This window comes from Amphiprion ocellaris, chromosome 9 (assembly GCF_022539595.1).
Source record: "Amphiprion ocellaris isolate individual 3 ecotype Okinawa chromosome 9, ASM2253959v1, whole genome shotgun sequence".
In the NCBI taxonomy this organism is placed as follows: Eukaryota; Metazoa; Chordata; class Actinopteri; family Pomacentridae; genus Amphiprion; species Amphiprion ocellaris.
The window spans coordinates 29,209,061-29,222,295 of NC_072774.1; the positions used below are offsets into that span (position 1 = coordinate 29,209,061).

At 40.0% G+C, this 13,235-nt stretch overlaps 1 protein-coding gene across 3 annotated transcripts in view; it reads left to right on the top strand.

The window, feature by feature from the left end:
- LOC111564871 (nuclear factor of activated T-cells, cytoplasmic 1-like) overlaps positions 1-2,442 on the top strand; it is a 63,542-nt gene extending 61,100 nt beyond the window's left edge. For all 3 annotated transcript variants that reach the window (XM_055013835.1, XM_023264723.3, XM_035945779.2), the window contains one exon: positions 559-2,442. In XM_055013835.1, the coding sequence (XP_054869810.1) occupies positions 559-614 (56 nt within the window). In that variant the 3' untranslated portion in view covers positions 615-2,442. The remainder of the gene's footprint in view (positions 1-558) is intronic.
- The last annotated feature ends 10,793 nt before the right edge of the window (positions 2,443-13,235 follow it).

The window sequence follows — 13,235 nt, forward strand, 5'->3', positions numbered from 1 at the left end:
GCGATTCGGTATCACTAATTTTTCATTGAAGATTTCATCCGTCGGAAATGACACGACTGAGCAGCCATGGTGGAGTACTGCGCTCTCTGAGTGCTTTTCATGTTGATCCTATATTTCCCATAATACCGGTTGATAGCACATTTTATTAGACCCTCCTGTCCATTTTTTTCACTCTCCACGTTACCAGTTTGCAACACAAGTTTTCTGTTATAAAGTCAAACTTGAGACAACTCTGGTGATGTCATCAGGGTTGTATTTTCAGACGTCAGAAAGCCCTCAACATGGTCACACAAGACATTATGCAACTGTTTGGTATTAGGAACGACAAGCAAACTGATGTAAATGTGTGAAATCTGTGGAATGACCCTTTAAATTAGCCTGGATTTCATTTGGGGACCTGAATCAGTCGCCTGCTTTGCCCCTTTCCAGGTATTCAAACTTTCAACTCCTCTAGGCCCGTTTTTTCCATTAAATGTAATAAGGCTGCAATGATGTGAATCATTATTCAATGTGGCCGGTTTATAATAATCTGTTATGTCTCTTTTTGTGTTTCCACAGTTAATGAGATCATCAGGAACGACCTCTCCAGCATTTCTGTGCACACTCATGCATAGGCATCCAGAAGTTCTCTGCAGCAGCAGCAGCACATACACAACTTCAAACAGCAACAAAAAAGAGGACAAAAAAAAGCCAGAGATCCAGATTATGAAGAATAAAGTTTTGACCAGGATCTCCCACCTGAACATCATCGCCATCAGCTCCTCCCGCTGCAGACTCACATTGACAATCACTGGCAAGAATCAACAGGGGAATGTTATATTTACAACAACAAAAAAAAGGGAAATCATATCAGGGGGCAAAGTATACGACTACACTTGCCTTATTTCACAGAAGATGTTTAGTGGACCAAACAGCTCAATGAGACTGAATTACTCTTCTATGTTTAACAAATGACAATCTTCATTTGGTGTGATCTGTAAGCTAATGCATGGACAAGCTAATGGGACAGTAAGTGTCGAGCGTCATCACTTTGGTTCATTTGTTTGTGCAGTCAGTCCGCAACAACCGCATCGGTGCCTTACAGCAGTGATACTGACAGCAGACAACAGCAGCAGCAGTCACACAGATGCAAATGGTTCATTGTAACCCAAAGTGGAAGATTTTATATGACATTTTTGTATCATTTCAATGATTTGTTTACAGGGAAACAGAATTTTAAAAAAGGCTGGAAAACTATGTAGGGGAGTATGTGAATAGATTAGAATTGTATTTTTCCTGCTTCCTTATTATTATCTTTGTTCATTTATACTGAATGTTATGTATGATATTCTTTTGTATAAACATGTATTTGAAAATATGTATGCCTTATCCTTATATCATGCAGTTTGCTATTTAGCTTTCCTGTTTTTTTTTTTCCCACCATTTGTCTTCCCCTGATATGGCTTTGTACCATTTCTCCTATCCTGCGTTATGCTTTTCACCTTAGTGCCTATTTTTTATCACGCTTTTCCCGGTCTTCCAGTCCTCCGCCCAGATCATGACATAATGATGCAAAGACAATCAGAGAGAGTATGGAATATATAGTACATATCCTATGACAGCAGTTCCTGGTTTGTAGGGGCTTATAAAGGCAGGTATCAGAGTTTTCTTCTTCCCCAGCTTTGAGATAATTAAACAATGGTATGCTTACCTGCTGAATTTAAAAGAGAATATTCCTGGACAATGCATATATTTGTCTGTTACTTCTTGCACTGCAGGTTTGCATGTAAATAGGCACAGGGATTATCTAAGTAGGCCACAGGCTCAGTTTTGCTCATCATCTGGGTGATTTCACTGAGGAGTCGGCAGGACTGTTACTAAACAGCTGGCAATAATTGATCTGAGTTAACCAAAGGATTTTATCTTTGGTGAAATTATTGTCCAAGTTTCCTTTTTCTGTCAGAGACTTTAGCATAGAGTGGTTTTCCCCCCGTACAAAAAAAAAATAAAAACATTATGCACTTTACCGTAGAAACAGAGCAGATTTTCTTGCCTCCAGACCAAATATCGTAGGCTGATTTCCACTGTTGTGTCACTAACGTATCTTCATCAACTCATAGCCGCAGTCTTTTCCATGTGATCGTCTTTCGGAGCATGCACGCTGTACTATCGTCGGGGATCATTTAGCTGATCGTAGCTTCCAGAATAGCTTCCTAATCCATTTTTGGACATATACTATAATAGCATGACTAAACTGTATGGAAAAAAAAGGTTTCTATTTTGTGCCTTACTCTCTTTCTCGGCTACAAAATCGTTGCAACTCTGTAATGCTTTTCAGTGTAGGCACAAGGTGAAATATATTTCTCTTTAATATGAAATATTTATGAAAAATGAAATGTGTTTTAAGTGCATTTAATGTGTTCTCAAAAATGAATTAATAAATGGCATAATGGTGACCATGAATTACAAAAAACCTGGTGTTATATTTACATTTGAGCGAGTACTCTGTTGATTTTGCCTTTTCATATTACTTTTAATGACAACACTTAATCTATAAGGGAATTTCACATTGGAAATTAGAAAGTTGCTTTAAAGCCCCCCAAAAAAACGAACTGCAAAACTTTTGTTCTTGTTTTAACTTTAAATAAACTTGAAATATGAAAAGTGTGCAACACTTTCTTTATTCCAGAAGTTTTTGAGAAAGTATTTAATTTTTTTTAAGTAAAGCTAAACATTTAAACAAAATAAACAAATAATTGTGATTTCCAGAAAATCACAGTTAATTTTCAAGTTTTTTTCAAAATTTACTTATATATTTTTTATTACAGCAATTAAATCAGCTGGACATTGTGCAGATTAAGTCAATGCATTTCCACCACAGTTTTACAACTTACACATGTACCTTCTGCCACCCACCCTGTACTTTAGCAGGACAAAATGCAACAAGCTGCTGATATGCCAAGTGCAAGCAGAGGCCTGTGTGTTTTCCGATGAGTATTGTTAGCGGTGGGTAGTTATGAGTGAAACAGCTCCTCGCCATGGGAGCTGTGCCACGCTCCTGTGTACCACCTGCCAGTCCTCCAGACTTTTTCCATTCAGCAAAGTTATGAAGCGCCCATCCCCATAGTGACAGAAGGCAGGCCTAGGCGGTGCTCCCCTGTACGACCGTGGTACAAGCCCAAAATAGCCCCACTATTTACAGATGCAGTCACGCCCCTTTTTCCTGGCACCCTGTTCTCCTTACCTTAGTCTTCCTCTAACAGCGCCATACCCTCTGACACAGTGGAGAGTTGACTCCGGGCCACGGTTTCCACTGCAGAGGCAGCGGACAAGAAGAGAAGCTGCCTAAAACAATGGAATATCACTGAAATGTAGAGAAATGCCAAACTTTTTTTTTTCAAAATACCACTGCATATATATATATATATATATATATATATATATATATATATATATATATATATATGTATATATAGACACACACACACACAGATCAGCCACAACATTATGACTACTGACAGGTGAAGTGAGTAACATTAATCATCTTGTTATAATGCAACATTCTGCTGGGAAACCTTGAGCAAACCCCATGCCCCCCCACCCACCATGGCAGCAGCAGTCCTTGATGCCAGTTGCAGCAGGATAATGCACCCCGACAAACCATAAAAACTGCTCAGGAGTGGCCAGTGGAACACGACAGAGCTAAGGTGTTCACCCAGGTTCCACACTCCCCAGATCTAAATCTCATTTAGCATCTGTGGGATGTCCCAGGATAAACCTAGATAGGTCCCACCCAGCAACCCACAGGACCCACAGGACCCACAGGATTCACTGCCACCATCCTGGTGCCACCAGGACAACCCTAGAGGTCCTGAGTCCATGCCCCACTGGGTCAGAGGAATTTTAGCAGCATAAAGGGGACCAACACAGTATTAGGCAGGTGTTCATAATGTTATGCCTTATCGGTGTATATATCTTAGTTATGAGAATGAAACACGGGATTAAGCATGCTTAAACAATGACTGCTCAAAAGGCTTATTTTCTTGAATTTTGCACATAAACTCCTACATTTCCAAATTTAACATCACGATTAGCTCAGCTTTGCACAAAGACTGAAAACGGGGGCACAGCCACTACAGAGTTAACAAAGTCTGTCTAACCACAACTCTAAAGCTGACTAATTAACACTTCAAAAGGTGTAAAGATGACAAGTTGTGGTTTTAAAGGGATTAAGAATGATTCTATTTCTTTCACTACAACATATAACAGCATGTAATGTGTTTATTACTGAGCTTTAGGGGAGCTGGAAGCTTCTTTGTTTGACAGTCAGGCTACATGTTTTCCCTTGTGTTCAGATTCTGTGCTCTCACTCTTCTGTTCATATGCATATTTAATTGAAATATTTGAGTGTAGTATTGATATTCTCACTTTGTCTCAGTCAGAAAGCATATTTAACCCTGAATAATTGTGTTACAGTAATACTTTATTCATACACTGATAGCAGTGCTTTGGATTTGAGTTTAAAAGGTTTAAAAAATGCTCTGGTGCTCCTTGAATCTCACACAATCTGCTGCATGTGTATAATCCTGTCTTTATCTTAAGACTGATAGTCCCACTGTATCACTGCAGCTGCATTTATATCTGGGTTTGCCAGGAAATGTGTTTTATTGCACTGCTTATCTGAAACTGAGTAGGAATTTTCATTTAAAAAAATACTCCTGCAGTCTTTTCTTATTTGTCATCAGAACTTTGTTGTTAGCTATAGTCTGCTTGGCTTTAGCTATTGATTTGGTTTCCTAATAATTCCTTGGAGATCTGAAAGATTTGTGGTCTTACCTTAACTCCAAGCAACCTGCTGCTTCTCCAGCTGGAAATATAGAGTGTGTGTGACTGATTCCACCGATTGCCTGATCAAATGATCAAGAACATGATTGACTGACAGGCTGACTTGCTGACAGACAGACAGTCTGACAGATAACAGACACACTCTCCCATTGGATGGCCACAGCAGCCTCAGCATCACAGACAGGCAAAAAGTCAATCCCTGATCATAACGATTGCAGCGCGTGCCTTTTTTCTCCCCGAGGTCCGCATGTACACACCACCTGGCAGAGGGCACGACTTAGAAGTTTCATTGTACAGATTTATAGTGTCTTTATGACCTCACTTCCTCCCTTATTGTATTCCCACAGAGCCCTTGATTTGGGCTTTTATAAAGCGAGCGCATAGGCACAGTGCTGGAGCTGCTGCCCTCGTCTCTCATCGGCCATCTGCATGCAGTAAATCCTCAATATACCTCTGTTATGAAGGGCATGTTGAGAGAACCATGGGGGTGGCTTTAAGAGATGCTTTAAGAGATAATTGCTTGACCATACTGAGGGTCCTTTGATACTTCTGCCACATAAGCCGATCGTGCATTCGGTCTCTTTCGGTCCTGTGAGTCAGTTTTTGTGACTTTTTTTTTTTTTTTTTATTATTCGTCAGAAACACATGTCAGATGACTATAAACAGACCTTCTTATCAGTTACCTTTAGGATGATGAAGAAAGAAGATGAGGACCATATGTGTGTGTGAGAGCATGTGTGTGTGTGTGTGTGTGTGTGTGTGTGTGTGTGTGTGTGTGTGTGTTTACATGTGTCTTTTGAATCTGTTTGGGGCGGGGCTGTCCGGCTCCACAGGTGTACACAAACCCTCTTTTTATGGGACTGTTTCACACGTGACAGGATCAGCAGATGACATGCTGACATGGTCACATCGCTGCAGACCCACAGACAAATCACCTTTTTAAAAGACACTTTTAGAGACTCTAAGAAAGGCAACCAGATGGGGCCTGGAAAAATCTTGTGCCGTCTTTTATTCTCCCATCTGCAATCATTCAGCTTGATTCGCTCTTTCTTTTGTGATGCGTGAAATGTTGTGCAAGGATTTATAAAATTCAGCGGAGGGACAGATGTTTGAGCTTAAGTAATGTGAAAAGTGAGAATTGTCTTTAAGTGTCTGTTTATACGATCACAACACGTGAGTTCTCTATTCTCCACATCAAAGTCATAGCATTCAATATCTAGTTCACTCTGAGAGCTGTGTTTCTTTGTGGAAAGAAAAAAAACAAAAAACTGCAAGACATCCGAAGCAATCATTCTTCCATTGTTTGCTGTAAATGTTTCGGTACATATGCAGAATGTTTATGTTGAAGTAAACTGGAGTGAGCATTAGGGATGCTCTTAATGGGCTACAGTAAAAGCCCTTGCTAGTCAAGAGTTCAGGCAGGTGCAGACTCTTACAGTAGATAAAGGAGCCTGGCACTGGAGATGAGTTCACGACAATCACTGTGAGGCTTTTAGACGCCTTCTCCAAGCTCAATCTTCATTTCCCCTGACACTGATTTTGCAATAAGGATCCGGAGAAAAGGGGAATGTCCATCTATTCATTTTAATGATCCCTCATTATTGACTGCTGGCAGGGAGGGGGCGGGCAAAGGTAATGATTCTTTGTCTTTGCTGGCCAATCACTCCTCTTAAAGGAATAAGACTCTAAATAAGGCCACTAATGGATGCCCGGTGTGACCTAAAGCTGACCCCAGATGTAACCCCTGCAAACTGACTTCCCGAAACGAAGAACTGAGAGTTTAGCTATTCCTTTTTTTTCACTTAGTTGTTTATGATTTGCCCAAATGGGAGGAAGAATTATCATGATCGTAAAAGTCTAACCACAAATTCTGTGTGGTCTGTAAATATTGATTGAAAGGAACAAGCAAAGCATGTCACTATCCTCAATCTGGTTTGCTTTTTTTATGATGAGATAAAGGTCCAGTGAGTAGGATTTAGGGGATTTGCTTGCTGAAAATAACAATTGTGGCACTTTTGTTATCTCAGAATGACTCATTTATATCCACAGAGGGGTCCACCGTCTTACAGTACCCAAAAATGAGCCAAATGTTGTCTCTAGAGAAGATCTTCTGTTTTTAGCAGGTTCCTGCAAGCTCGGAAGGGGAAACAAATGTTAGTCGGCAGCAATCTACTGTACTGCTAGATGCTACAAAATCCTACACACCAGACCTTTTTAGATGAGTAAACTGCCACTACACCATTAAGCGTGAAGCTTGAGTCAGCAGCCTGCTAGGTTAGCTTGAAAAAAGTGGCAACTGGGGAAAAACTGAAAATCTAAAGGTAACAAAACCTCAATGCTGAAGCTGACTAATTGTGTCAACATAAAAAAGGTGTGAAAATGAAATGTGGTTTTACAAGGGTTTACGTGCTGGGCTGTTCCTTGGTTGGGCATTTACCTTCCTGGAATTTACCCTGGTTGAGTGATGACAAGACAAGTTACTGCACCAGGCCAAGAAAAAGTCATAGTACCTTCTTCTATCTTGTTAATGGATAAATATGACAGCCAAGCAGGAAACAGTTAGCTTAGCTTTACACAGAGCCACATACAGAAGAAACAATGTGTCTGGCTCTGTCCAAAGGCACAGAATATCACATTACATCTTGTTATATCCTTTTGGAGTTGTATGAAGTCCCTGTATCTAACATAAAAATAGTCAGATACACGGATCAAAAAACCCGCTTACAGGTGAAGTGAATGATTGTTATCATCTTGTCACAAAGGTCCTGACATTGATGTGGATGTTACTGTGACATGCAGTACCCAGCTAACCGTTGTTAGCTTCCCCTGCAGGACAATATGTCCTTGAATTTCCCTTGGGATTAATTAAGTATCTATCTATCTATCTATCTATCTATCTATCTATCTATCTATCTATCTATCTATCTATCTATCTATCTATCTATCTATCTATCTATCTATCTATCTATCTATCTATCTATCTATCTATCTATCTATCTATCTATCTATCTATCTGTCTGTCTATCTATCTATCTATCTATGTCCAGTCACCTCCCAAAAACACTTCTGTAGTGGATCGAGGAATACAACCAAGAGGTCAGGCCTCCAAACTTCCCATATCCCAATCTGATGAAGCACCCTCGCAATTCATAGAAATAACCCAAGGCAAGGCAAGGCAAGTTAATTTGTATAGCACCATTCATACACAATGGCAAAGAAATACATTCAGAAAAATGATTTAAAGGTAGACATTCATTAAAATCATAGAAATAAAACATAAAAGTAGACATTAAGATCATAAAAGGGCATCAAAAGTCAAGAAAACAGATTGAGCAAACAGAATAATCCACCGAGGCCTCATATGACCCCAAGCATCTGTTCCCAACATCCTGGTCCCGTTTTCATGCCCTGACGATTTAGAACAAGTAGTTTAAATGTTTTGGCTGATTCAGATTACCAGCCAAAAAAACACACTTGTTGCTTCTTCCCTTTTGATTTTGTACAGATTAAACATCAAGAATAATGTCTTAACTTACAAACTTTAGTAGTGTTTGCCGCCTTTGAGAAGGGCCACTCTCACTGTTTGCCTGCTTCCAGTCTTTATGTGTAGCTAATCCAGCTGACTGTTGGTTTCATATGTACCACAAAGACATAGGAGGGGTGTCGATATTCTTATTCTAACTCTCGGCAAAACACAGAACCTTCCAAAAAAGTCTAACTATTGATATTCATTTTCTTCCCACCCAACTTTTTCAAATATTTTCTCTGCACCCTTAGCAGAGCTATCATATATTGATTTAAATGTCTTCAGCAAATAAATTTCAAATGACTTTCAAGAAGTCAGAGCTCCAGAAAACACTGAGGCATTTCCTTCTTTCACTGGAGCTCAGGCAGTCTGATTTATGCAAAATCCTCCTATGTGTGAATAGCACGCAGGCCGCTGATAGCACATTATGAAGCCTTTATTTTACTGGTTATGAGCATCTCACCCCGGCTGAGCTGTCATCAGTCTGTCAAGGTAACGAACCCTGCAGCCTCCAACAGCTCTTTACGGCATACTTGTTCACACCGCTGAAGAAATACACTCAGGTATTGGTTGTTCTGCGTGAATCGTCTGGTGGATGATGGGTGGGCGGGGATGTTATTAGGAGCATTCATCTACAAAGCTCCCCAAGCAATACTATACAGAAACTGACCACAAGACAACCCTATCATCCTCAAAGATTACCTGTCTCCTGCACTGTATATGAATGTTTTATCATAAAAGCTTTTCTTTTTTGCTAAGTGCCTCCTTGAGTGTTTGCTTTTAACTTTTGATTACTTTATGTCTTGTTGCAAAGAAGAAAAAAATAAAAAGGCCCAGCCCATTTGAATATAATGGACTTAACGGGAAAGGTAGTCTATTTTGCTTCATTGACAAGATTTATTGTGGTGGTCTAATCCAACACAAAATGTGTGAAAGTTTGGACACTGTGGTAATGTTAGTGCTTTGGAGAAAGTTAAATTTTTATCTTGACACTGTCAAAGTGAGCCAAGCAGGTGGAGAGGAAAGGGAGAAAACAGACATGACACAATCATATAAATAAAAGACTATGGCAGGCTTTGTATAGGATCCATATGTCTCCATCTGTGAGGAAATATAGGATGTCATGCATTACAGTGTAAAAAGACTCATTTACCACCATTAAAAGCAACCCTGTTGAACATCTCTGCTTTTGATGTGGCAGATCACATCTCATTTGGTTCTTTCTTACATTCGATAGCCGACTTTCTCTTTTTATAAAGTCTTGAGTCATTTAGAAGAAAAAATATTTTTCTCTCTTTTGGTCCAGACGTTGAGGTTTCCAGGCCTTAGCCCCCCTCCATCTCCTCCTCCTCCACTAGGTTTTTACCAGACGTCGCGTTGTGAGAGGGGAATGGTCGATTGCATAACGGCAGGCGAGACTTGATCGTTCCTGGCCTTCTCACAAAATTCAATCATTCTCTGCATACTCCAATCCCATGACGGCCCATTAAAGAGCAGCGCGGGCTAGGATTTCCCCTCATGTGTTTTAAATTGAAATTACGGTCACAAAGTCTGCCATATGCATGAATCGAGGAAGACAAGGAGCTCTGGCCAAAGGAGATATCACAATAGCTGAAGGAGAGGAAGAGTAAGCCATAAAGGTAGCCAGGAAGGCCACACCATCCCACCTTCTCTCATAATAGTGCTTATTATCCCATCAAATACTGTCATATTGGGCAGGCTGTCCTGTCTGAGGTCATATCTGTATATCTGCATTTTACTTTGGATCATTTCACAACACTAAAAGGGACCTGTCAACATCGCTCACATTTAGAAAACATCAAAAACGGACTTTCTCTTGAATGTTTCTCCATATTCAGACAACAGGTTGCTAAAATCCTTCCAAGCAGGTCTTCAGCTTTTAAAGTGACAGAAACTACAGGAAGCGATAAGGAGAATAGGTGAAGTATGAGACATCAGGAGATGATGACCCCAGATGTTCTCTGAGGAGCCACTGGGATCTGAATCAGACTCTGACTGGCCATGAGTTCCTCATTCCTATTTCTCCTCGCGGACAGGAGGAAGGATAAACACACACACTCACACACACTCACTCACTCACACACCTACAAGGATAAGACATTCTCTGATTTACTGTGAGGAGGTTATGATGCAGACATGACGCCGGTGACCTGTCCAAGCACCCCACACAGATGCATCACTCCTCCACCTTAACCAAGGGTGGGTAACTTTTTAATTTTTTAAGTTTTTTAAAATTTTAAACACCAAGACAAAGGAAGAAACAAAGAGATTTGTATATTTACGCTGTGTTTTAACATAATTGAGTGGTAAGGTAGTCTGAGATCCAGTTTCATTTTAACACTGAAAATTAAATCTCCTCTTGTTGTCCTTATATTCAGCAAATGAAGCTCAATAACAACATTTTTCAAGTCTTTTCTCATCAAATCACTGTAGCAGCTCTTGAAACTTGACTGCAGCGATGAGATGCCTTCAGTTTCTGGTGATGATCTTTCAATCACACAGTGACATCTAGTGTTGGTTTTAAAAATGTGCAGGCTACCAACAGTGATGGGTTGTTTCTCGGTCGCTTTGGTACATTTCTCAGATCAGAATTTAAATTCTCAAAACTACTTGTTCAATCTTCACATCATTGTGTCACTTGTGCACATCAAAAAAGCAGTTTCTCATTTCTTTGAACAAGTTGCAAATGCTTTGGGACATCTACGCAAATGATTGTGTTCAATTCTCTGCTGTTTCCTACATTATCAATTGCTTATGTCATGTTGATCAAAATGTATTATCATGGGTCTCTGTTGAATAGTCTCACCCTCCACAACATTTAGGCATTAGTTCATCGCATTAAGTCTTTACATGCAAAATGGCTGAACAAGTTGTCAAAATATGCCAAATATTTTTCTATACATTTCCATTAGACTTTTTTTTCTAAATCTGCCCTGAATTGGTAAATTGCTCCCAAGTGAATCTTGACTTTCTCTAACAAAGGGAAATGTGTGAAGGGTTTGGGTTTTCTGAAATTGCTCAAACATGCAAGAGAAGATATTCATGATGTGGATGAGAATTTGTGTCCCAACAGACAGGAACATCAGGAGGTGTAGGAAGACTGTACTATAATTCCTACAGCACTGCATGTACAGTTTTCCCTAAGGAGATTGTCCTATGTTCACATTTCTACTTTTGTTTTTGTTTTTTTTCTTTGTGCTATGCAGCACTGTTTTCCTTTCTGTATCACAATGACATGGTCTGTCAACAGATTACAATATAGTACTTTTACAAACAGTAAAAGCATTAATGTGAATCTTGTCCAGTCTCTTGCAATCAATCTCCCACATACACTAAGGTGTAACTTACAATTTACAATAATTGTCAACCAAACGTTAGCCATAGTTTACATCAGAACATCCCTCCAGAGAACACTGTTATAATGACAACATAACTAAGCAGTTTGACTGTATTATCCACACAGTGACACCAGGACTGGTCATTCTGATGCCACTGACATGTTCATTGACACAGATATTTACTTTTGAGAGATGAACTAAGGATTTTGAGCAAGAAACTGGCTTTTGCAGGGAATCCATGGTGTTTGCTATTTGTACAAATTGTTTTGAGAAATGCACTTACTGTTCTGCTAATGTCGAGGATGATTCAAGAAATATACCAAAGTGACTGAGAAAAACTGTAATAGCGCCCATGACACTGCAAAGATCAAAAATGACTTGTTTCATTAAAACTATAACTAGGTGATAAATTAGCAGTTTGTGTGATGGATGCTGGCATGTCAGTTCAGGTTGTAGCCACACACTTGAATGTCCACAACTCCACTATTTGGCTTCTAAGTGTTTCAGGCAGCTCTGGATGTCTGACAGTTGCAATTTGGTAATTGCATTAAAGCAAAGAATGCAAAGCAACTTTATGTTCATCAGTGGATCATAAACAGATATGACAAATAAAAGTAGAAATGACACAAAAATGTTCAACATGAAAAAGTTCATTTCATGTTGAAGAAATCTGGAATCATTTTGGACCAGTTTCAAGTAATTATGGACAATTATTGGGTCATTATTTTTAACAGCTTTCATTGCATTTTGGACAAGTCTTCATTACCTGAGACAAGTTTTAAGACATTGTGATTCATTTCACACACATTTTGAGTCATTTTGGACAGTTTTAAAACCATTTCATACAGTATTTGTTATGTTGCACCCTTTTTGAAATGCGCAGAGGAGCGCAGAGAGACCAGCCACCGAAGCCTGCAGTCGATGGATTTCCTCTGCATGCAGCTGCCTAGACTTGACGTTGTTGTTTCTTTCAGTCTCCAGTGCAGCTTCTGCCTGGACTTCATCAGCCATGAGCAGTCTGAACTTTTTATCCACTCCCTCTTTGGTTTTGAGCAGCACATCTCTTTCCAGCAAGAGGTCCTTCTTCTCCTCCAGGATCTGGCTACTTTCTTGCTGCAGCTGTTGGTTCTCCTCCAGAAGGGCCTCCTTTTCTGACAGGAGTGTCTGATGATCCACCTGAAGGTTTTTGAGTTTCAGCTTAAGTAGCTGTTGGTGCTCTTGTGCCTCTTTTCTGGCTTGGTCCAGACGTGCTTGGAGCTCTATGTGTCTGGAGAATCTCTGCAGACATTCCCTTCTCTCCAGGGCCGTTACCTGGTCTCTCTGGGTCTGCAGCTCCCGTTGGGTGGTCCTGAGTTGAGAGGAAAGACTCTGGTTGTTCCTCTGGAGTCTGGAGATTTCTCTCTCATACAGGAGTTGGTCTTGCTGCAACCTCTGGTTCCTCTCTTGCAGCAGTTTAATCTTTTCCTTCAGTTTTTCAGTTTCATCTTTCTGTGACTGGTTATCAGTCCGAGATGAAACTTCTAAAG